Source organism: Chrysemys picta, chromosome 21, assembly GCF_011386835.1.
Source record: "Chrysemys picta bellii isolate R12L10 chromosome 21, ASM1138683v2, whole genome shotgun sequence".
Classification (NCBI taxonomy): domain Eukaryota; kingdom Metazoa; phylum Chordata; order Testudines; family Emydidae; genus Chrysemys; species Chrysemys picta.
The window spans coordinates 14962912-14986528 of record NC_088811.1 but is presented as its reverse complement, the minus strand read 5'-3'; the positions used below and the strand labels follow the sequence as shown (position 1 = coordinate 14986528).

General features: G+C 48.7%; 1 protein-coding gene across 1 annotated transcript; it reads right to left on the bottom strand.

Annotated features, from left to right (window-relative positions):
• Nucleotides 1-6274: 6274 nt before the first annotated feature.
• On the bottom strand, nucleotides 6275-17544 carry LOC101932432 (uncharacterized). Its single transcript, XM_065575442.1, has 9 exons — nucleotides 17031-17544; nucleotides 15616-15855; nucleotides 14561-14705; nucleotides 13919-14025; nucleotides 13030-13167; nucleotides 10469-10496; nucleotides 9964-10143; nucleotides 7837-7931; nucleotides 6275-6723 (listed from the first exon to the last, which is right to left on the bottom strand). The coding sequence occupies exons 2-9, from the start codon at nucleotides 15653-15655 to the stop codon at nucleotides 6581-6583; spliced, it is 876 nt and encodes a 291-aa protein (XP_065431514.1). The 5' UTR covers nucleotides 15656-15855; nucleotides 17031-17544; the 3' UTR covers nucleotides 6275-6580.
• Between the last annotated feature and the right edge of the window lie 6073 nt (nucleotides 17545-23617).

Sequence of the window (23617 nt, the reverse complement as noted above, 5' to 3'; positions counted from 1 at the left end):
GCTGCCCGGATACAAAGCACCGCCAACCACAAAGGAAAATGATAAATCACCTCTTTCTAATCTGTCTTTTCTACTCATTTGTTACTATAAGCATCTACAAACTTTTCCTTAGTGGAGGTAAGGGGACTCCAGTATATGCGTAACTGCAGCATGTGTGTAATCCCATCCCTTTTAAGCACTTTGCTGAATCTGGGCCATAAATCCAGCTTGTGTGACTTGCTTTCATTTATCCGCTTTTGTTTTGCTGTGCTGGTGCCTAAAATAAAAGAACCGGAGCCTCCCATCACGTATGCAACACTAGAAGGCAGTTCAGGATGAATCTTCTCTAGCAATTGAGCCATCTAATCTTTCTCTGTGACAGTTGTTTGCAATTCCCATTAAGATGAAATTTAAGTACTCACTATAATGGGAGGAGCCCCCGTCCCTAAATTACAACGGAAAGCAAAGGCCCTTCAGTGGCTCTAGAAGCGTCTGGAGTGTTCATTAGAAGGAAAAGTGAGCAAGTGGTTTAAGGGTAAGTCAATATGTTCAATTGAGGGGTAAGTTTGAGGGGCAGGTGGGTGGGAGATATATTAGTAGGTGCATCATTCCTGGAGAGGGTCTCTTTATGCTAACTAGAGGGGACTGTCCTAGCTTAGCTGGTGCATTTACAGTTTCACATTGATTTAATTCCTCGACACCGATATTGGCCAAGTCTGGTCTGTTCTGGATGATTGTGGCCAGGCTCAACAACATTATTAGCCTCTAGTGCACAGAGCTCCTCCACCGTTTACTAGAACCAGCCCCAATGCAGCTCTGTATCCCTTGTTTGCCTTCCTGTGAGCAACTCTGAGCACGTTCCTAGCCTGTGTTCTCTTAGAATGGTGCAGTGCTGATGTAGGGGAGAGGTGTTTGCGAAGGCAGTGTGTGTCCTCCCAGTGCTACCCCCTGTTGTGCCTGATCGCTGCCAGTGCCAGAATGTGGTCAAGCTGCCCACATCACAGAGTCAGGTAGGCCTACAATCAGCCAAGCTTGTTCCCAGCCTCCAACCAGTGGTAAAGAACACAGCGATCATGCAAAATACAACCCCGTTGAAACAACAGATTGGAATAGATGTTTGGAGGGGGGAGCTGCCTGGGAAGGGCCCAGAGGGATGTTATCCTGCTAGGCAACACGAGAGGAGTTGTAAGATCAGGCACAAAACAAGAACAGAACTATCAGCAACAATATTAACTACCCCTGCCCCCCATACACAGCTGATAGAACCACCAAGGGCAACTTCTCAAACTCAGCTGCAATTATTTAATAAGACGAGGAGAAGGGCAGTAAGTACAAGCCACTCCCTCCCATAAGGCCCTTTCCCCTTGACCTCAAGGCAGTAGCTTCCTACCAGGTCTATTGACTAGCTTCCTTTCAGCGGTCTGATCTGCCCCGTGGAGTAACCATGCTGCCACAGCTCTTCTCTCCTGTTCAGATTTTACAATGTTGTGGATCTCAGAACAGTTCTGTAATACAAACAGCTCCTCACTACAGATCAAAGGAATCCCACACAGCTACAGACAAGCTGCCATGTCCAAATCCCTTTGAAGCGTCGCGCCTCTCCTGGAGAGGGTTCTACGCCAGCCACTCTTCTACTTAGCTGGATGCGCCCGATCTGGCTCCAGCTCTCCCACCCACCTGCAGTTCAGCGTGATGCAACCTCTGCGCTGAGTGTATCAGGGGAACTCATGAGGCAAAAAATGGTGACCATATTCAGAAGGGATAACGTGCCAATGTTTGGAGGCCTGGGGACAAGACCCCCGTATCTGCTAGTTCTATTACTATTTGTATTACAGTAGTGGCTGGATGTCCTACTGAGATCAGGGTCCCATTGTACAGCGCCTAGCACAAACATAGTGAGAGATCATCCCTGCTCTGAAGAGCTCGCTGTCTGAACAGCCAAGGCAGAGAATAGGTGGGAGGGGAAATGGAGGCCCCAGCTCATCACAGGTTAAATACCTGTGAGCATCGGGGCAGGAGAGTTGGAATGATTTGGCAACAGATCCAGACACAGACCTCAGATCTCTTTACACCCCACTTCAGCACCCTCCCCACTGGACCACGCTGTCTCTGGTCTTGGAACCTATCTGGATGTCCAGTCTGATCCCCAATCACTGGGCATTCAGATTTCACGTTTGCTCCCATTTCACTAATATTTACGCATGCCCAGAACCGTGTGTCGTCAGCTACCCCAGTGCAAAGTCGGTGTAAAATGCAACCAAATGGAATTAGCGGCTTTTAATCCCCACTTCACGCTGGTGTAAATGACCCGAAGGGCAATGGAGAATCCTGTCCCAGGAGTCTTTTCGCCTCTTTTTATAAGACAGTCCCTCCAACCCCTTCATAACTCTTAATTCCCTTCAGTCGTTCTATGCCTCTGTGGTCTCTAGGTGCTCAGAAGTGAAAGCAGTTTTCTAGGTGCTATTTAACCAGGGTCATACAGAGAGGGCTCATCCCTGGTACAATATTTATCTCATGAGAATCCAAGAAAACAAAACCTCTTTCCTTGCAAGGATGCGTCTCTTGGTGGTATGGTTTGGCAAGGAAGTGTTCTCTACTCAAGTCAAGAAAGAATTGAAGTTAATCACTTAAGCAGAGGTCATGCCCTGCTTCTAAATATTTGATAGTATCTTAATGCTCACTTGGTGTCCGAGAGAGTTTACACGTTTGATGGCAGATTTCCAGTGTACACTAGAACCTCACTACTCCACAGTGCTCTCCTTAGACAGCTTGGAATTCACCTTCCCAGAACAGTGCTCTCGCCTTGCCTCTCAAAGATTGCGTTGCTATTGAATCTCATTCCCCACTACATTTCTAACACACAAACGCTGCTGCGTCCAGATACCGAGGCTGAGATCCTCAAAGGTATTACCTGATGAGGTTCAACAAGGACAAGTGCAGAGTCCTGCACTTAGGACGGAAGAATCCCATGCACTGTTACAGACTAGGGACCGAATGGCTAGGAAGCAGTTCTCCAGAAAAGGACCTAGGGGTTACAGTGGACGAGAAGCTGGATATGAGTCAACAGTGTGCCCTTGTTGCCAAGAAGGCTAATGGCATTTTGGGCTGTATAAGTAGGGGCATTGCCAGCAGATCGAGGAACGTGATCATTCCCCTCTATTGGACATTGGTGAGGCCTCACCTGGAGTACTGTGTCCAGTTTTGGGCCCCACACTACAAGAAGGATGTGGAAAAATTGGAAAGAGTCCAGCAGAGGGCAACAAAAATGATTAGGGGACTGGAGCACGTGAGTTATGAGGAGAGGCTGAGGGAACTGAGATAGGTTAGTCTGCAGAAGAGAAGAATGAGGGGGGATTTGATAGCTGCTTTTAACTACCTGAAAGGGGGTTCCAAAGAGGATGGATCTAGACTGTTCTCAGTGGTACCAGATGACAGAACAAGGAGTAATGGTCTCAAGTTGCAGTGGGGGAGGTTTAGGTTGGATATTAGGAAAAACTTTTTCACTAGGAGAGTGGTGAAGCACTGGAATGGGTTACCGAGGGAGGTGGTGGAATCTCCTTCCGTAAAGGTTTTTAAGGCCCGGCTTGACAAAGCCCTGGCTGGGATGATTTAGTTGGCAATTGGTCCTGCTTTGAGCAGGGGGTTGGATTAGATGACCTCCTGAGGTCCCTTCCAACCCTGATATTCTATGATTCGGCTCCCAACTTCCACTGAAATGAATTGAAGTAAGGAGCTTAAATATCTTTGAAGATCTGGGTCCATGTTACCAAGACCTTGTTGTTTCAGTCTGTACCACGTTATGTTCACCAGTACGTTATGGAGTGTCAGTGACTACTTGTGTGCAAAGTTACTGACATGCAAGTGTTTACAGGATTGGGCCTTAAATCAACAATAATATTGCCATGAAACTGAACAAAAAAAAGCTGTCAATGAAAGCCCGGTTTAGGGATTTGAACATACTCCTAACATGTGGTGTTAGGATCCTAAATGTTATTGCCATTGTACTAAGGCAGGAAGATCTGAAAGTGACATTAATTCTCACCCTTTTAAGTTGCGTGTGGCTTTTGTACACTTTACTCAGGACAGAAAGCAAAACTGAATCATTCTGCATGACACCTGCCCGGCTCAGCCCCCAAAAGAAAGGAGTCCGGAATAAACCCTAGATAGAGTTACCCAAATGAATGTGACCGTTCCCCATCATGAACCCTGTGAGTTTACCTCAAAGCACTCCATGCTTAAGAAACCCCAGAGATGATTTCTCAAGTGTCTGATTCAGTCATCCATGCTCCCCTCTTACAAACTTTGTTAGCTGCATAACATATCCCTTGCTAATAAAATGTTTGTAATACAGGTGTTCTGTTAGATCATTAACCCACCAGCAAACAGCATTTTCACACTCTATTTCCCCGCTTTATATCCCAGTGTTAACTTGGGGCCTAAGAGGTTAGGCAACACGTCAAAATAAATAATGCAATTATTTTATAAGTTTTTCCATAGAGGAGACATGAACAACTGCGAGGAGATGATGTTATCCAGCCAAACCTTTGATTATTTAAAGGAGTCCCTCAGGGAAATTTAAGAGAAAGTACGTTTCTAGTTCTCATGGTTGTAGAGAAAAGCTGAAAAGAGCAGAAGGGCAACAAAAAAGCCCCAATGTTGTTATTTTTTAAATCTCTTGATTGTGATGCAAATCTTATGATTGTGGGGGCCTGTTTCCCTATATCAGAGTGCTTGGGAATAATGCTGGTGATGCTGGGTGGGTCTGTCTGGACCCCGAAGAAGGGTGCTTTTAAAATTGAGTTAGTTCAGTGGAGTTAGCCTTGTGGGGCAGCCACACAGCCAGTTGGCAGAGTTGTAAAGGTGTTAAACTGTGTCCACCTGGGTGTGAAAGGACATTTCCAGTCATGTTAAGGTAACTCCATTAAGCTAATTCGATTTTAAAGAGCACTTCTTTCCTTCATGGGGACAGGGCCAAGGAGGCTGTTGTCACTGAGCTATTGGAATGTCATTTTAGTCTTTGCACAAAATATTTTAGAACATGAAATGGCCATGTCGAAGGGTTGACTCACCTCTGGCATGGCTCCTCGTGGCTGGGTGGGGAGGAGCAGATTCGGAGGGCACCCCCTGCTGACAGTTGTTCCTGGTTCTGTGGTGGTCTGCCTCTTTTTCCGACTCAGCTCTCTAGCCAGGTCCCATTTTAGTTCCACAGCCCTTTCAGGGTACTCCACTCAAGTTCCAGTTTCTTCACCCCCTCTCCTGGGGTTAACTAAGACCGACAGGGTCCTCACCTGGGATTGTCTATGTAGATCACTCAAAGAAAGCTCGAGTACTTCTAGTCCCACTCAACTAACTCCCAGGACTTTACCAAACTGTGTTTCGGGCTCACCATGGGGAGAAACGCTCCTCACTTGCCAGCTTGGTACTCCCTCAGACTGTCAACTCTGGACTAAACTCTCTTTCAGGCCTACCGCAGTGAGACTCACCATCTCCTGCTGCCCTGTCTCTAGCGGCCTTCCCAGACCCCCTCAGCTTCTCAGGCTTCCTTTCCCAGTCCCATGCCCTCCTTCCTCAAGGCCTCTTTCTGGGGCTCTGCCTAATGCCTGCTAAGTTCTTCCTTGCTCTTATTTCAGAGTATGGCCCCCAAGCTTCCTCCTGGCTCAGCCATCTCTAGTTCTGGCTCCAGGCTTCGCTCAGCCTTTAGCCCATGAGAGGAAACTACCAGCTGGTTTCCTACTAGGCCTCCCCCGCCCCCTGTGCTCCTTCTTTGATGAAGAGCCCACTCCTCCCCAGCTGGGTTTGATCACCAGTTTTGCCTAACACCCCTCCAGGTGCTGCCCAGGGGCCTAATTGGGCTCAGGCTTCTGTTAACCCATGCTAAACTAGTGTGGGGTTTATGCATCCAATCACACTCCAGCACATCGTTAATCTCCCCAGCACAGCTTTAGGCCCAGCTTGTACATTGATTTTGGGCCTAACCCAAAGCCCAGGGAAGCCTGATTTAGACGCACTTTGGCTCAGGACCTCAAGGCAGAGTCCAGTGTTCCAGTTCTGCAACTTTTCCCACTTTACGGCTGCAAGCCCGCGTAGCCACCCGCTCTGTCTCTGGAGAATCTTTCTCCAGCTGGTCTTAAATAAGACTTGGCACTAAACCCAAGCCTCGCTGCAGCTGCCTGGCAGTGCCTAGTGGTTAAAGTCTCCATTGGAGAAGGGAGAGAGAGCGAGAGCTCAGCTTGGTATAACAGGACACAAGAGGACAACAGCTATCATGCTAAAGTTTATTTCAGATATTCCATCAGCAGTTAAATCATACAAAATGGCCCGAGTCGGTAAGCAGAGGTGCCAGAATTTCACACTGATTCTTAGAAGCTGAAAACATTGGTTGCATTTTAGAAGCTGTCTTTTCTTTTTACTAGTAGGGGCAGGTATTGCTTGTACTCACAGGGCCTGGTCCAAAATCCATTGAAGTCAATGGAAAGGCTCAGAACCCTGCTGAGGAAAGCTGCTAGAACTTGGAACATCTTGCCGAAAAAGGAACAGCACCTAGCGCAGGAAAGAGATGGGGCTGGCACTGCAGAGCACGGAGACTAGGGCAGCTGTGGGCCTAGCACGCGGGAGAGGGTCCCTTGCAGAGGATGTTTGGGTAATAGAGATATTTTTTGCGGAAGGTGTGGGCGGTCCTTTGGAAACACATCACCGCAGCCTTGTCACATTCACAGATCTGTTTCTGGCAGACGGTTTTCCCACCTGAAAAATAAACCAGCAGGGAAGCATGAGAACAGTACAATAGAGCCCGGGGCAATTATCTTGAATTAACTGCTGGAGCATATCCTCTCATTGAATGCCTGAGTATTGCAGCTAAGCCATCCTATGTGTGGGAAAGTTACTTGGGCCCAATCCAAAGCCCATTGTAGTCCACGGGAATCTTTCTATGGACTGCAGTGGGTTTGGGCTTGGCCCCTTGCCTACCAATTCTACTGCTGCTTTACAGAGGTGTCTGTGATAACAACCTACATGGTGCATACAGCTTCTTACCAAACAGGAAGATCACGACTCCATAACTAGGTGCAGGGGGCCTGCGGTGAACGTCTCTCTGTTTGTTTTGAAAATGCTGCTGTTGAAAAGAGTGGAACGATGCGAGCCGGCCTGGAGCACCCCGCTTTGTGCTGGTGGCAAAGCAGCCAGGCACACGCCGTGCTGAGGAACGTCCTCAATTCCTTTTTTGCACAGATGCAAAAGGCCGGCACGTCTCCTATGCACCCAGTGACAGCTGAATTTCCCTGGGTGAGTGCCTCCTGGCAATAGACAATAGCCAGAAATCACGCTGCCTGTGACACAGCTGGGAGCGCACAGCCTGCCAGTTTGCCAACTTCTCTGAGTTGCTCTAGAAGAAGTATTCCCTCTGGCGCAGCAGGGCCCTGGGCCTGTACTCAGCTCAGGGTGAAATTCACCCCACAGCCTGGGGCCACCAAAAGGCCTTTGCGCCGCTTAAGTTTTTAAAACAGGGCATAAGTGGGGCAGAAATAGTGTGCAAAAAGAAGAACAGGAGGACTTGTGGCACCTTAGAGACTAACAAATTAGAAATAGTGTGGAGGCCCTCGTCCTGACCTCTCTGGGTGGGGTGAGTTTCACCCGTAGGAAAGCTTGTCTTGCTTAACCAATCACCTGAAGAATAATCACAACCAGGATCTGTTCAGCCTGCTCCCTATTTCAAGCACATTCCACTTGTTAGCCAGTTGAATAGCATTTTCCAGCCTGCTAGTCTCTGGGATGCTCAGGAGGAGTGAGGCCCAGAGACCGCCTGTCTCTACGGAGAGCGATCTATTCAGTTCATGCCTTGGGCTCTACAGTCTCACTTACTGCAGTTACCCGACTGGATGGAGTAAGATTCCAGTTTGGGATCGCAGCCACGTGCCACCATCTTCTTGTAGCAGCAGTCGTGAGCATGACAGCACCTTGTATGAACAGAGTCAGCATTAGTACAGCACTGGGATTAGTTGTTATTTGAATTACGGTAGCACACAGGGTCCCTAAATGAGATCAGAGCACCTGGGGGGGAAATGCTTTGCGCACACAGCGAGACCAGGGCTTGCCCCAAAGGGCTCACAAATCTACAGCACATGTTCCTAGCAGAACATCCTCCCTGTTTTCATTCAGGGAAAGTGGAGTTAAACGCATCCCCTTGCCATTCACCTTCCAACAAAGGGGATGATTCAATGCTGCTCGCTGTTTGCCTCCCAACAATGCAGCATTTGCTTTGATCGATTTCCTGTTTCTCTGCTGTAACTAATGGCTGGTAGCTGAGTCATTACCCAGTGTTCTCAGGAGAGATTTGATCTCTAGTCAGAGGCCTATGCTTTTTTAGGCATGCCGGCGTGATCCGTGCAGACAGCGGATCAGGTAGAGTTGAAAGAGCTGGAGGGGGGGGTCTCCTTGAGCAATCTGCATCACCTTGAGATCCTCAACTGTAGTTGTGAAAAAGCCCAATGAAGACTTGAGGATGTGTGTTGACGACAGGAGCCTTAATTCATGGACAGTTCAAACTAGCTAGCAACTGCCCCTCAGATCAGATACACTCAAATGAATAAAATTCCAGGAGTAAAATACGTGAGTAGTTTTGATTTGGTATCAGGATACCATCTGATTAAAGTGGCAGCTGAGGATTGAGAACAAACTGCCTTGGTGACATGCTATGGGTTGTTTCAATTCTGCAGAATGCCTTTCAGACTCATGAACGCGCCAGGGGCATTTCAGAGGCTGGTGACTGTCCTTACCCAAGCTTTGAGAACTGAAGACATCCTCACGTACTTAGATGACTTCATTTGTTCACACAAAACATGGACGGGACGTCTGGTAGGCATGGTATGGGTTCTAGATCTTCCTAAGGAACCAGGGTTTAAATTTGTACTAAACAAATATCAGTTTGTGAAAAGAGACTAACAAATTTATTAGAGCATAAGCTTTCGTGGACTACAGCCCACTTCCTTGGATGCATATAGAGTGGAACATATATTGAGGAGACATATATACACACATACTTACTTAATTGGCCTCTCAGAGTTGGTAAGACAACTCCCACCTGTGTGTGTGTATATATATCTCCTCAATATATGTTCCACTCTATATGCATCCGAAGAAGTGGGCTGTAGTCCACAAAAGCTTATGCTCTAATAAATTTGTTAGTCTCTAAGGTGCCACAAGTACTCCTGTTCTTTTTGTGGATACAGACTAACACGGCTGCTACTCTGAAACCTATCAGTTTGTGAGGAGCCACATCACCTTGCTTGGACATAGAGTCAGCGAAGACCAACAAGACTGGGATATGAAGACACCTTCTGTTGTCTTTGCATATAACGCCTGCTGGCATTCAACTGTCCATTACTCTCCTTATGAGATTATTTTTGGACTCCACAGACCTATGAGTCCCTCAGACTTGATGTTCGCCTACATAGCTGAGAGACATGGCGGAGTCTTTTATCAATGACACCATTCCCAAAGGTGGAAGAACAAGTGAGTCAGAAGCAGGTTTTGGAGCCAATCTCCCCTTCCAGTTCCTTGATTCCCTTGAAATGCCCCCCTTCTCTGAATTCCTGCCATGCCACTGGGTTTTGAAAGTAAATGCCATTAGTTATACAATGCACGCTGACAGAATAGTTACTCCTGGGGGGGTGGGAGGGGGTCAACACACTCTGACTGATTGCTACTGAACTAAATAATCATCACAATGATCTTTTGTGGGTATCTACCAAGCGTCTTAAAGCTCTTCATAATAATGGACATGCAGTAACCTCATTTTACCCGTGGGCAGATTGAACCCAGCTCTCCTGATTCCCAGTCCTGTGCTCTGACCACTTGTTCACATTGCTGCCCTGAGTAACAAATCAAGGGCCATGCTGACGACTCCAGTTCTGGAGGGGAGGAGGGCAGCGGGGGCGCTGAACGATGGTAGCACTTCCCAGTGCCCTTAGTGCCTGTGCTCTGACTTACCAGTCGGTCTCATCTAGTGGCTGTTTGGATCCTCCCAGTCCACAATAGCATCCGTAACCATTGTAATTCAGAAAGGCGTTTTTCCCAGTCATCTGCTTAATCATGTCCGCAAACTGAATCAGGTTACTGCACGCCAAGGGCAGGCCTGCAACCAAAGAGCTGGGGATAATTAAACTGTGTCTAAAGGGACATCAGGGAAAAACACTCCCAGCCTCCCAGGTCAATCCTACTGCAGCCACTCCTGGCTCTCTGATCCTTCTGTAGGCAGGTGTAGGGGGAGCTCCATCCCCTCAGAACGCCGGGCTCTAATCATGAATCTCACCCACAGCTCCCCTGTGTCTCTCCTATTTACTGCGGGTCCTTTCCACACCAGCTAGTCCAGGGCTGCAGTGTCCTCCGCAGAATGAAGGGAGTGCCAGAGAGGAGAACCATTTCCTGACCTGATACAGATAAAGTTAATTGTGCCTAAAGCTGGCGCCCCGGTTGTGCTGCACTCTGTACGTACACAGCATCTTCCCTGGATAGCTCCCAAGCTAAGGAGACAAGACAGACATGGGAGAACCAGCGGCACAGGACAACAGTCAGTGGCAGAGTCAGCACTAGAACCCAGTTCTCTACGGCTCCAGCCCAGGGCCCCAGCCCCTGGACCAGCGGTGTGCAAACTTTTCCAGTCACGTCCCCCCCCCTTACCATTCGCGGCATTCGTTGCACCCGCCTGCCCATTACTTGTAATCTGAAGTAAACCCTCACTTCTGTGCTGCTGCTGGCGGCGGGACTGCCTTCAGAGCTGGGCAGCTGGAGAGCGGCAGCTGCTGGCCAGGGTGGTGGTGTTGTTTGCGGTGCGGGAGGACTATTTTTTCAATCCCACTCCCGTCCCGCCATGCAATACCCACTCTATTTTCATCCCACTCCTGCTATTATGGCAGCAGGTCCTGCAGCACCCACAGGATCCCAGTTTCCCCCGCAAATCTCTTGCACACACCCCCCCTCAGTTTGCACACCATTGCACTACTTTGTCTCAAGCAAACCATTAAGGCTTTTTATGACAACAGCTTCTAGGCAATGTCAGAGTTTACAGGACAATCAGGAGAGTTAAAAACATGCCACAGAACGGGGATTTACTTACAGCACAGGAAAAGTAACGGGATGCCAGGCAAACGCTTCATTTCAATTGAGAGAGGTTAGCGAAGAAAATAACTGTCCAGCTACAGAAAGCACTAAACCTTAAAGAGAGCCCAGGACTAACTGCACCTTTACTGCTGTTGGTTATATGGCCATTCCATAGTGCCACTCCTCATTAAACTACAGAAAGATGGAAGAGGCAAATATTTACAGTTCTCATCAAAATGTATTTGTTATGCAACAGTGTGTCTGGGTTCCTGGACACTGTTGTCGTAGGGATTAAGGCCCAGATCTGCAAAGGTAGTTAGGCACCTAACTCCCCAGGAATTGGGCCTTCGTGTTTTTGCTGTGGGTTAAATGGGGGGGTGAGAGCTGCATTGTGAAATGCAAAACTACCCCGCAGTCAACGTTTTCCCCACAATTTGAGTCTCAACAACGGGCCTGTTGTCACAGAACGTTTTGCAAAACAGGTGCCTTGTCCTCCTAGGATCAGTGTGTGTGACTTTGTGACTAAAAATGAGTTCCCATGGATCAGATTTTCAAACTTCAGTGCCTGAGTTTTGCATGCAAAATATTCCTGTGCCAAAGCGTGCACTGAGGTACCCAAAATGGGCATGAATGCCTCCAGCGTGCATCCTTATGAACACAAACACAGGAACCTTATGCATTTCCCAGCCCCCTGTTCTCTACATGCAGTTCCACCTTTGCACGGGTATGTGTCGCTTTGCTGTTGCTAGAGATACTGCTCATGGGAAGGCAGAAAGGACACAGGCGTTTGTTCCCAGAACATTTCTCTGCTGGTCTGGGGGAAATATTAAGCCGTATCTTCTCTTTGTACCTGCCCAGGGTAAAAACTGAACCACTCTCTGTGTGTGGCCTCACCCATCCTTGCCTGAGGTGCTTCCACAGAAGAGCGCTGATGCCAGGTGTAGAAATCAGTCAGCCCTTTGCTTTCCATTCCAGAGGTCTCTTGGCTCCAGTGGTTCCCGACAATGCTTGTAACTGAAGGTAAGAGTGGGCCAGGTCATGGCCCGGAGGGCTGCTTTGTGATTAGTATTGCACTAGCCTTCACAGCAATACCCAATCAGAGCCGTGCCCCATTGTGCTGCACAAACTCTGCTCTAATATATATAAAAAGGGGGAACAGATCAGTTCAACAGACTGTCCCGTGCTGCAGAATAAGGTGTTCTGCTCACCTTTATTTAGAAGCAAAGGAAAGGAAATTGCATGGTAACTAAAGTGAAGGAAATGAATCCGTAACCAGAATATTAAGCAGTGGGGAGCTTATGCCAGCAATCCTAGGAGAATCCCAGTTCAACCAAATGGTCCCTAGTCACCATTTTTAGTACTGTGGTATTATATATATCCCAGTAGCACTTTTGGGACAAACTGAGATCAAAGCCCTATCATGCTAGGTGCTGTACAAACACATAGGAAGAGACACGCTACATACACAGGCAAAGAAAGGACTATTATCCCCATTTTACAGATGGGCAAACTGAGGCATAGAGTGATTACAGCCCAGCTTCATAAAGGTACTTAGGCACCTAACTCCTATGGTTTCCAATGGGAGTTAGGTGCCAAAGGGCCTTTAAAAATCTGCACTTGGCCAAGGTCAAACAGGAAGTCAGTGCCAGAGCCAGGAATTGAACCAGTCCAGTGTCTCAACCGTCCTTCCTATATTGGCTACCGGCCATCTGATGTGGTTCTTGTCCGGCCTGGTCTGCTCTAGTGACCCGCTTTAAGGTAGAGCTGCTGGACTATTTACAAGCAGTTCCCTGGAATTTCTCTTGTCCTCTCCAGCAAAGCACTCAGAGATCACAGTCCATTCTACAGTCCCACTCCTGGCTCCTGGTTCATTGGTCCTGGGGAAACAGCAAGTGCAAACTCTTGTCAGCTGGGTGGTCAGTAAAATGATGTGCTGGGGACAGGATGGCCCCTAGCACCTGGGTGTGAATCCCGTGCACTTGTTGTCTCGGTAACGAACGTAGCGGCTGTTGAACGTCTTCAGGTTCCTTTCCAGGCAGAGAGCAGTGCTCTTGTCACAGTCACAGACCTGTTCTTCGCACCAGCTTCCCAAAGCTGCCAAGACAGAGAGAGAGAGAGACGCACGCTTTTCATGGAACAATCGCTGCGACGAGGAGGAAGGTGACTAATTCTCAGGGCCTGACTTCCCGCTGGCCCTGTGGAGTCACTTACACTCCGGCTGTGTGAGTGCAAAGCGGGTATGAAGTACTGCTACAGGCGTCCTCACTCACACTGGTGATAGGTTACATTTGATTGGATGAGATCTTAAAAAGTGAGCTCCTAACACCCCCTTACAGTCAGCTGCATGGACCCCAATTTACCTAGAATCATAGACTATCAGGGTTGGAAGGGACCTCAGGAGGTCACTAGTCCAACCCCCTGCTCAAAGCAGGACCAATCCCCAGACAGATTTTTGCCCCAGATCCCTAAATGGCCCCCTCAAGGATTGAACTCACAACCTTGGGTTTAGCAGGCCAGTGCTCAAACCTATATCAGCGGGCCGAGGGGCCGAAGTCATTGGGTCAGGAGCTGGACCAGGCTTTCAAGGAATCAAGGTGTGGCAACTCCAATACTTATGGGCCATTAATTCACTTCTTGGGTCCATGACACAAGGGGAGAGAGCCAGAGTCCTTCCAGGGACCCTGGTGCTGCCCTCCCCTTCGAACCCTTCTCTTCTGGATCAATGATAACGTTTGGCCCTTTGGAAGGAGGACACAGAGCGAGAAAGGCGAAGAACCAGACCAGTGTGCTGATTAGAGAGTAGAAGCAAAGCACGTCCCAACCTGACCCAGGAGAGAGAACTCACCACACAGAATGTCCCCGTCCTTGTAGGTGTAACTATATCGCTGTCTCTTCCCATAACATCCATTAGCTTTTAGCCTTTTATAACAGCAGTGATGAGCTCGGCAGCACCTCCGGGGAGAAGGAAGAGCAAAGGTACACGTCAAAGGTCTGCTTACAATGAAAGAGACTATCCTCCAGTATAGCCGATCTTTTCTAGGCAAGCATGTCTGGCCATTGTCTAAGCATTTGTTGGATTTACGGTTCCTATCCGGTACATTCCCACTAATACATGTATTTGTTCATGTCGGAATCACGGCCATATCTGAGGATCTATAACTAAACATCAGAAATGCCCTGGTGAGTAGCTGGTAGAAACTGAGCTTTCTGCAGAAGCCAGTGAGCATCTTAAGAGACTTTCCATCCAGTCGGTCTCCTGCAAAGGACCCTTGATAGTTACTGCACTTTATAGGGATATTTAAGCACCAGCCCCTTCTCTCACCATGACAGGCCCTGGGGGACTTTTCCCTTTATGAATCTTGGGGCTTGACTAGGTGAGTGGGTTTTTTTGGCGGGTGTTTTGCAAAGGTGCATTTGACCAGTCCCATGGGATTACAGTGGTGCTTGAGGAATGATATATTTTAAAAAAAATCTAGTGGCAATTTACCAATCTGTCGCATCCTTTGGCTCCCCTCTGCCGTCAGACCCGCAGTAGCAGCCGTACCCATAATAACTGAGGATGGCGCTTTTTCTCGTGGCTTGATTAATCATCTTTCGAAACTCCAGAAGGCTCCCCTGTGTTCCAGACAGACCTGCAAACCAGCAAGAGCACTAGGAAGGATGGTTTCCTCTAAAGGAAAGATCACTTTCCCCTCTCCTGTTGTTAGTGCACATGGGGAGCACACTGCATTGGTGAAAGAACGCTGAGCTGAATACTGGGGGTTAGCATGTGGCTCTAATGCCACAGCCCTTTGCTAGGGGGTGCTGTGGCGCTGCGCTGCTCTACACGGGGCACCAGAGAGCTTGTGCCCCCTAGTGGTGTGTTCCTTGCAAAGGGGATGCACAATCCTCATTCCAGCCTTTAGACCGGCATAGACGCTTCCCACAATTGCACTGCTCTTGCTCTGGGGACCGGCACCAATTTCTCCCTGCCCCCTTTCTCCAGCTTACTCTCCTGTGGGAGAGCGGGAATGCACAGCCCTTCCCTGGAGTGCGGGGACTTGTATTGCAAGAGGCCCCTGTGCAGCAGTGCAAGGGGCAAGGTGATCACCTTACCCTCTCCCCCAGGAGCGCCGCCAGCTTTTTTGCCGCCCTAGGCGGCGGAAGGTCCCGCCCCTGAAATACCGCCGATGAACGGGGCGGCCGAAGATCCGGCCGCCGCGGTCGCCGCCCCCCAAATGTTAGTGCCCTAGGCAACCACCTAGGTCACCTAATGGGTTGCACCGGCCCTGCTCTCCCCTGCCCTTACACAGAGATGTGTGTAGCCATGCATGAGCTGGGGCCTGAAGCTTTGATATGCCTCGCTTGGGTAAAGCTCCCAGTGACCTCAGGTAAGGGCTGAGTAAACCCGACGTCCAGACCCCAAGCTGCGGCCAGGTGGGCCAGGCATTGACCCTCACTTGCACTGCCCTGATGCTGGGGATTCTGCTCTGAGGGGGTTACAGGGCAGAGGCGATCACATAATTAGCGTCAGCTAGGGCGTCACCAGTTTGCTGTACTCACTGCAGGCGATTAGCAAGGTGACCACAAAGAGATTCTTCATCTTTGTGCCGGACCTGGGAGCGGAAACACCCGGATCTTTCACTCAAGCAAGCAACTCAGTGGTATTGATCTCTGGATCTGCTCCAGTTAGCAGGCAGGCTTTGGATAGCTGGCTGCTACACAGGAAGCTGCTGAGAGGATAGAGGCAAGTCCAAACTTCTGGAGCACGAACCCACTCGTCACGATGAGTCAAAGCCCTGCCTGGGACAGTAAGGAGATACAGCGGATGATCTCTTACAAAGACGTGATCTGTTGGCACCGGCACTTTCTGCCTCTCCTTCTACTGGAGACATTGTACAGGCCAGCAGAGAGCTAAAGTCACGTCAGTGCTGAAATTCCGGAGGCTGATGCCCCTCTTAGAATCTGGCACAATTTGACCCTGCATTTCCCCGCTCCCTGCCCGCCTCTAACTGGTATTTCACTAGCATGCCATTCACAGCCACTACTCAGGATCTGTCTCGCCATGGGTGAAACCCCAGCCCTGTTGGGATCAAAGGCAAAACTCCCATTGATGTGTGGAGTCAGGACGTCACCCCATGAGTCTAATGTTCTTTTACTTCTTTAGCTGAGTTCCCCTGTAATATTAGGGGACATGGAAGATAAGGGGAGCAAGGGTCATGACCTCTTTCCCACTCCATGTAGATGTCGGAGTGTACTCAGCTAGATGGTCTCTCTGTCCTTCTCAAGTCACTTTTAGGGAGGAGCGGATCGTAAATAAGCCAACCTGCAAGTGAGATAAGCTGAGCCCTGCTCCTTCCCGCTCAGGCAGAGGGGAGCGATCACATAGGGGGTGTTTACAGTGGAGTTGTAGGTGTAATTTTCAGGGTGTGCAGACGTACCCAGGCTGATTGAGCGAGCATGCTAAAAATAACCATCTAGCCGCAGCTGCACGGAAGGTGGGACCGATTAGCTGCCTCAAGTACAATCCTGTCTGAGACCCTAGGTACGTAGCTTGGGCACCTAGCCTGTTTCACTGCCCTACTATTTTTAGTGATCTAGCTAGCACAGGTGTGTCTACCTGAGCTGGAAATTACCCCCCCCCCCCCAGCTGCAGTGTAGACATGCTTTAGTGAACCCTGGGGTCCCAAAGCCAATCTCAGCTGCAGCGAAGGATAGGAAGTCTGTCCCATGTACAGAGACCCGGTTGTCTGTTCTCCTGTCTGGTTACCAGTGAGAAGGAATAACCCACAATGACACACAAGCAGAAGCTCAAACTTGTCAGAATGGGCATCCGCTGCTTGATCCCATAATGCAAGAAAAAGATCAGTAAATAATATCTATAGCACCAATCATCATAATACCCAACCACTTCCCAGGTAAATTAAGTCCCTGTAGCAAGGCCTACTAGAGGGCATTCTCTTTTGTAAAGCACTCACCTCCTCTGGGCTTGGGAAACCCTTGGCAGCTGGAGTAACACCTGCTGGAGTGGTTTCTCTTATATTCTCCACTCTGTCCCTCCCACTGCTACCCCCGCCAGGTGGATCTTGTTCTCCAAGGTCCATAATTCAGGATGATCCAGATGAGTGGCCAAGTCTGTAATAGAAGGCGTTGCCTGGTTCCCTCTTTTCTCTGGGTCTGAAGGACTCTTCCATTGTATTTAAGCAGGGAGGAGCGATCATGCTGAAGACCCCCAGTAGAGACTCCGGTCTCTTCTGGCGATTTCACACTGCTCCTTTCTGAATACTTCCACTGGGCTATGAACTCGCAGGCTGGCGTTTCACACCCCTTTGGCAGAGTCTCCGCATTCTGATGTCAATTTGGCAAGAAACTATTTTTTTTCCCTTCAGAACAATGAAGAATGATCAAGGCCCCACTGAAATTACCAGGAGTTTTGCCATTGACGACAATGGGGCCAAGATTTCACCCCATGTCTTCAAGAGTGAGACCGTGCTGGACTGTCCCAGGGAACAATAAATGAAGAGGGCCAGAATCACCAGCTCAGGGAGTTGGTCAGTAAAATCCCATGGGAAGCAAGTCTAAGGGGAAGAACAATAGAAGCGAGTTGGCTGTTTTTCAAAGAGACATTATTAAGGGCACAAGAGCAAACTATCCCGCTGCATAGGAAAGATAGGAACTATGGCAAGAGACCAGCCTGGCTTAACCAGGAGATCTTCGATGATCTAAAACTCAAAAAAGAGTCCTACAAAAAGTGGAAACTCGGTCACATTACAAAGGATGAATATAAACAAATAACAGAAGTATGTAGGGACAAAATTAGAAAAGCCAAGGCACAAAACGAGATCAAACCATCTAGGGACATAAAAGGAAACAAGAAAACATTCTACAAATACATTAGAAGCAAGAGAAAGACCAAGGACAGAGTAGGCCCATTACTCAGTGAGGTGGGAAAGACAACAACAGAAAATGTGGAAATGGTGAGGTGCTCAATGACTTCTTTGTTTCGGTTTTCACCAAGAAGGTTGGCGATTGGACGTGTAACATAGTGAATGCCAGTGAAAATGAGGTAGGATGGAGTCTAAAATAGGGAAAGAACAAGTCAAAAATTACTTTGACAAGTTAGATGTCTTCAAATCACCAGGGCCTGATGAAATGCATCATAGAATACTCAAGGAGCTGACTGAGGAAATATCTGAGCCATTAGCAATTATCTTTGAAAGTCATGGAAGACGGGAGACATTCTACAAGACTGGAAAAGGGCAAATCTAGTGCCCATCTGTAAAAAGGGAAATAAGGACAACCCGGGGAATTACAGACCAGTCAGCTTAACTTCTGTCCCCGGAAAGATAATGGAGCAAATAATTAAGCAATCCATTTGCAAACATCTAGAAGATAATAAGGTGATAAATAACAGTCAGCATGGATTTGTCAAGAACAAATCATGTCAAACCAACCTGATAGCTTTCTTTGACAGGATAACAAACCTTGTGAATGGGGGGAAGCGGCAGATGTGGTATATCTTGACTTTAGTGAGGCTTTTGATATTGTCTCGCATGACTTTATGATAAACAAACTAGGGAAATACAACCTGGATGGAGCTACTACAAGATGGGGGCATAACTGGTTGGAAAATCGTTCCCAGTGGTTCACAGTCATGCTGGAAGGGCATAACGAGTGGGGTCCCGCAGGGATCGGTTCTGGGTCCGGTTCTGTTCAATATCTTCATCAATGATTTAGATAAGGGCTTAGAGAGTTGACTTATAAAGTTTGCGGATGATACCAAACTTGAAGGGGTTGCAAGTGCTTTGGAGGATCGGATTAAAATTAAAAATGATCTGGACAAACTGGAGAGATGGTCTGAAGTAAATAGGATGAAATCCAAAAAGGACAAATGCAAAAAACTCCACTTAGGAAGGAACAATCAGTTGCACACATACAAAATGGGAAATGACTGCCTAGGAAGGAGCACTGCGGAAAGGGATCTGGGGTCTGTAGCGAGGTGGTCTGGTTCCCCGCTGCCCCGGAGAGGGACAAACCTCTCCGGACGCCAAAGTGGGCAGAGCCAGTGGAGCTTGCGCCCGCCCCCCAGAGGTCAAGGCACAGGACAGGAAGTATAAAAGCCCAACCCCAGAGCTCACTAGAGGCCCGGCCGCCGGAGAAGCCAGACGTCTGTGGCCTAGCTCCCGGTGGGGAGACTCCTGCAATCTGCGACCGACTCGAGGACTGGCGAGACCAGCCGAGGACTGATGCTGACCAGACCCCGGGGAAGCTGTTAAGCCTGCCTGTGGCAAGCTACCCAGAGAAACTACCAAGCTTACCGCTCGCCCATTACCCCGAGGAACTGCCAGGCCTACCGCTTGCCAGCTACCCCAAGGAGCCCATGGTGTGTGACCCCATGGAGGATGCCGTCCGGACCCAGGTACCTCTAGAGGGGAGGTCGGAAGTAGCCCGGGGGCAGCAGACCCGAGTCTGGCTGCAGCACCGCCAAAGCCAATGTCAGTGTGTTGCGGTCAGGATCCCCACTGACACAGCAGTGGGTCTTCGGCCGCTGCTAGGGCCCCGGGCTGGGAGGCAGTGGAGTGTGACGGGTTGGATCACAGAAACCCCCTTGGGAGCTGCCACCCGATGTGCAAAGACTACCCCTGCTTCTGTTTTCCCTGCCAGCTCAGGACTCCAGCACCCTGTCTTGCTGAGCCAGACACTCCCGTCTGGCTCCAGACACAGACCCAGGGTCTGAATCACTTGTCCCAAAGCTGCAAGTTTACCTGAAAACAGCTCGCAGTAGTGCGCTTGTCTTTAGCACTCAGATGCCCAACTCCCAATGGGGTCTAAACCCAGATAAATCCGTTTTACCCTGCATAAAGTTTATGCATAAAGTTTATGCAGGGCAAACTCATAAATTGTTCGCCCTCTATAACACTGATAGAGAGATATGCACAGTTGTTTGCTCCCCCAGGTATTAATACATACTCTGAGTGAATTACTGAATAGAAAGTGATTTTATTAAGTACAGACAGTAGGATTTAAGTGGTTCAAAGTAGTAACAGACAGAGCAAAGTAAGTCACCAAGCAAAATAAAATAAAATGCGCAAATCTATGCCTAATCAAACTAAATACAGATAATCTCACCCTCAGAGATGTTTCAGTAAGTTTTTCTCAGACTGGACACCTTCCAGGCCTGGGCACAATTCTTTCCCCTGGTACAGCTCTTGTTGCAGCTCAGGTGGTAGCTAGGGGATTCTTCATGATGGCTTCTCCTCCCTCTCTGTTCTCTTCCACCCCTTTATATATCTTTTGCATAAGGCGGGAACTCTTTGTCTCTCTGGTTTTCCACCCCCCCCTCACTGGAAAAGCACCAGGTTAAAGATGGATTCCAGTTCAGGTGACATGATCACATGTCACTGCAAGACTTCATTACTCACTTGCCAGCACACACATATACAGGAAGACTCACAGGTAAATACAGCCATCTGCAGACAATGGGAGTCATCAAGATTCCAAACCATCATTAATGGCCCACACTTTACACAATTACAATAGGCCCTCAGAGTTACATTTTATATTTCTAGTTTTAGATACAAGAGTGGTACATTTATACAAATCAGATGATCACACTCAGTAGATTATAAGCTTTGTAATGATACCTTACAAGAGACCTTTTGCATGAGGCATATCCCAGTTACGTTACATTCACTTATTACCGTATTTTCTCTAAAACTATCTCAGTTACATTATATTGACTTATTAGTTTTTATAAAACCATATAGACTGCACAACGTCACAGGTGGGCCTGCGTCCTGCCTGCCACCCACCTCACGTGTGGCCGTCTCCCCCTCTCCCTGGCTGCTCAGAGCCAGGAGCCTGGGGTTTGCTGTTGAACCTGTTTGCTCAGCCCCTGCCTGAGGGCCTGAGCTACTGACTGTTTGTTGCCCTGTCCTGACCTAGGGCCTGGGCCTGTGTAAACTGTTTGCTCAGCCCTTGCCTAAGGGCCTGAGCCAAAGAGACTCGACTGCCCTGCCCTGAACTAGGGCCTGGGTCTGCGGAATAGAGCTGTTTGTTGGTCTCTACCGTTGCCGCGGCGTCAAACCCCGCAGCCAGGCTAGTTCCCCCAAGATAACCCGACAGACGTAGCGAGGCGGTCTGGTTCCCCGCCGCCCCGGAGAGGGACGAACCCGGACGAACCCTTCTACAGGGTCATAGTGGGTCTCAAGCTAAATATGAGTCAGTAATGCTGTTGCAAAAAAAGCAAACGTCGTTCTGGGATGTATTAGCAGGAGTGTTGTAAGCAAGACATGAGAAGAAATTCTTCCACTCTGCTCTGTGCTGATTAGGCCTCAACTGGAGTATTGTGTCCAGTTCTGGGCGCCACATTTCAGGAAAGATGGGGACAAATTGGAGAAAATCCAGAGAAGAGCAACAAAAATGATTAAAGGTCTAGAAAACATGAGCTATGAGGGAAGATTGAAACAATTGGGTTTGTTTAGTCCGGAGAAGAGAAGATTGAGAAAGGACATGATAACAGTTTTCAAGTACATAAAAGGTTGTTACAAGGAGGAGGGAGAAAAATTGTTCTTCTTAACCTCTGAGGATAGGACAAGAAGCAATGGGCTTAAATTGCAGCAAGGGAGGTTTAGGTTGGACATTAGGAAAAACTTCCTAACTGTCAGGGTGGTGAAGCACTGGAATAAATTGCCTAGGGAGGTTGTGGAATCTCCATCATTGGGGATTTTTAAGAGCAGGATGGACAAACATCTGTCAGGGATGGTCTAGATAATACTGAGTCCTGCCATGTGTGCAGGGGACTGGACTAAATGACCTCTCGAGGTCCCTTCCAGTTCTATGATTCTATGGCTACCCAATGGAAGTTTGGTCTGCGTGAGGACTGCAGGTTTATGTTTAACCACAGATAAATGGTGGTGGTGCTACAACCATAGGCCAAGATGCGAAGCAAAAATACCCTCCCCACTACAATTATTCCAAATCAGTTTGTACAGCACCTAGCGCAGGACGGTCCTGGGCCTAGCGCCTCAGAGATATTTAGGTTCCTGACGCTCATTGATTTCAGTGGGAGGTAGATGTCGAAATACCCTTAAGGAGCTGAGCCTTGATCCGTGACTAGGGCTCCTAGGTGTTACAGTAATCCCAAACTAACGAATCATACGAGAGGCTGCACCTTGACATGGAGTTATTGTCAACCTTTTCGTGCCCAAATTCGGAGAGTGTTTTCATCGTCCGTTCCCACAGCTATTACAACCGCTGATTTGTTCCGCTGAATGCACGAACTCAAAGGGCCCACACCAACGGAGCCCACAGACCGGGGTGGAGATTCCTATCTTAATTGACAATAGGCAGCCCAGGTGCACAGACAGTAAGTGCATGCAGACAACCTGTGGTCAGAGGAATTGAGACAGTCACAGTAGTTCAAGTCAGTATGTAGGTGCCAACATCTGCAAGCTCTGGAACAATCACCTGTCCCTTGTCCCTTGAGTCCCGATTTACCTCCATCACACTCCAGGTTTGAGCTGCGAGGGATTAGCAGCGCCTTCATATTGAGTTCCACAGGTCGCTCTGTTCCAGCGAGTCTCAACAATGCTTGAAACTGAGGCGAAGGGGTTGTTGTAGTAACTGGATGGAAATAATCTACTTTTAATGCACTTCGGGACAATTCCTAGTGCCATTAAATTCACCTGCTAAAATCCCATTGATGGCAGTGAGCGCTGGATCTGGGTTCATGGACTGGGCAGAACTGTCTGGCTGAAGGTTCCCGGAGGAGTGGAGGTTGTAGATGATTTGAGCTGTTTGGATCGGATCCAGATGTTTCTGCATCAGCTATTGAGCAGTTATCATTGAAAAACAACAACAAAACACTGCTTAACCTTTAGCCCTGCACTTATGCACTGGGTGCGTGAGCCGCATTGTCTAGTATAGAACATAAGCTCCATGAAAGAGAGATGACGTCGGCCTTTACGTCTGTGCACTGCGGAGCACGCTGGTGGCTTTCAATAATTCAATGATAATAAGGGCGTAAGCATGTGTCACCCTACTGCAGGATATGTTGCCAGGTGGAGAACCCAGTCACTCCTACCCTTTTTGTCCCACTGGGCTCTTTGCTTCAGTGCTTGTGAACAATGCTTGGGTTTGAAGGCAAAATTAGACTAGGTCCAAGTGTTCGCACTTTCATTGCACCGAGAGGGGGAGCACTTCTCTTGTCTCCACCAGGCATGCTGAACATGGAAACTATGGAGGAAGGGCTTCCAAGGAAGAGAACCTGGTTAAGGTGACATGACAGAGTGCCCAGGACTTCTCTTGTGATGGTTAAAGGGTAAAAAGAGGGTGGTGCCTTTTGGACTGGGATGTGATCATTTGAGAGCATCCCCTTAGTAGCCTCTTCCCAACGCGGGTCCTGTGGTGCCCCTGTTGTTATCTAAAGCTGTCCTTGCGGCATAAACACCCAGGCGGGGACAGGAGAGCTAGTTACACCACCTACACTCCCTGGGGGGCGAAGCCTCCCTGCGATCCAGGAAGGATGCAATGTACAACTCCCTTGTGCCGGACTTCACTGAAC

Coding starts and splice junctions, on each gene's coding strand:
- LOC101932432 (XM_065575442.1), bottom strand. CDS start 15,655: ATGAAGAATCTCTTTGTGGTCACCTTGCTAATCGCCTGCA. Junction 14,026..14,560: donor CCAAAGGATGCGACAGATTG/GTAAATTGCCAC, acceptor TTCTCCCCGGAG/GTGCTGCCGAGCTCATCACT. Junction 10,144..10,468: donor CTATCCAGGGAAGATGCTGT/GTACGTACAGAG, acceptor ATGTCCCTTTAG/ACACAGTTTAATTATCCCCA.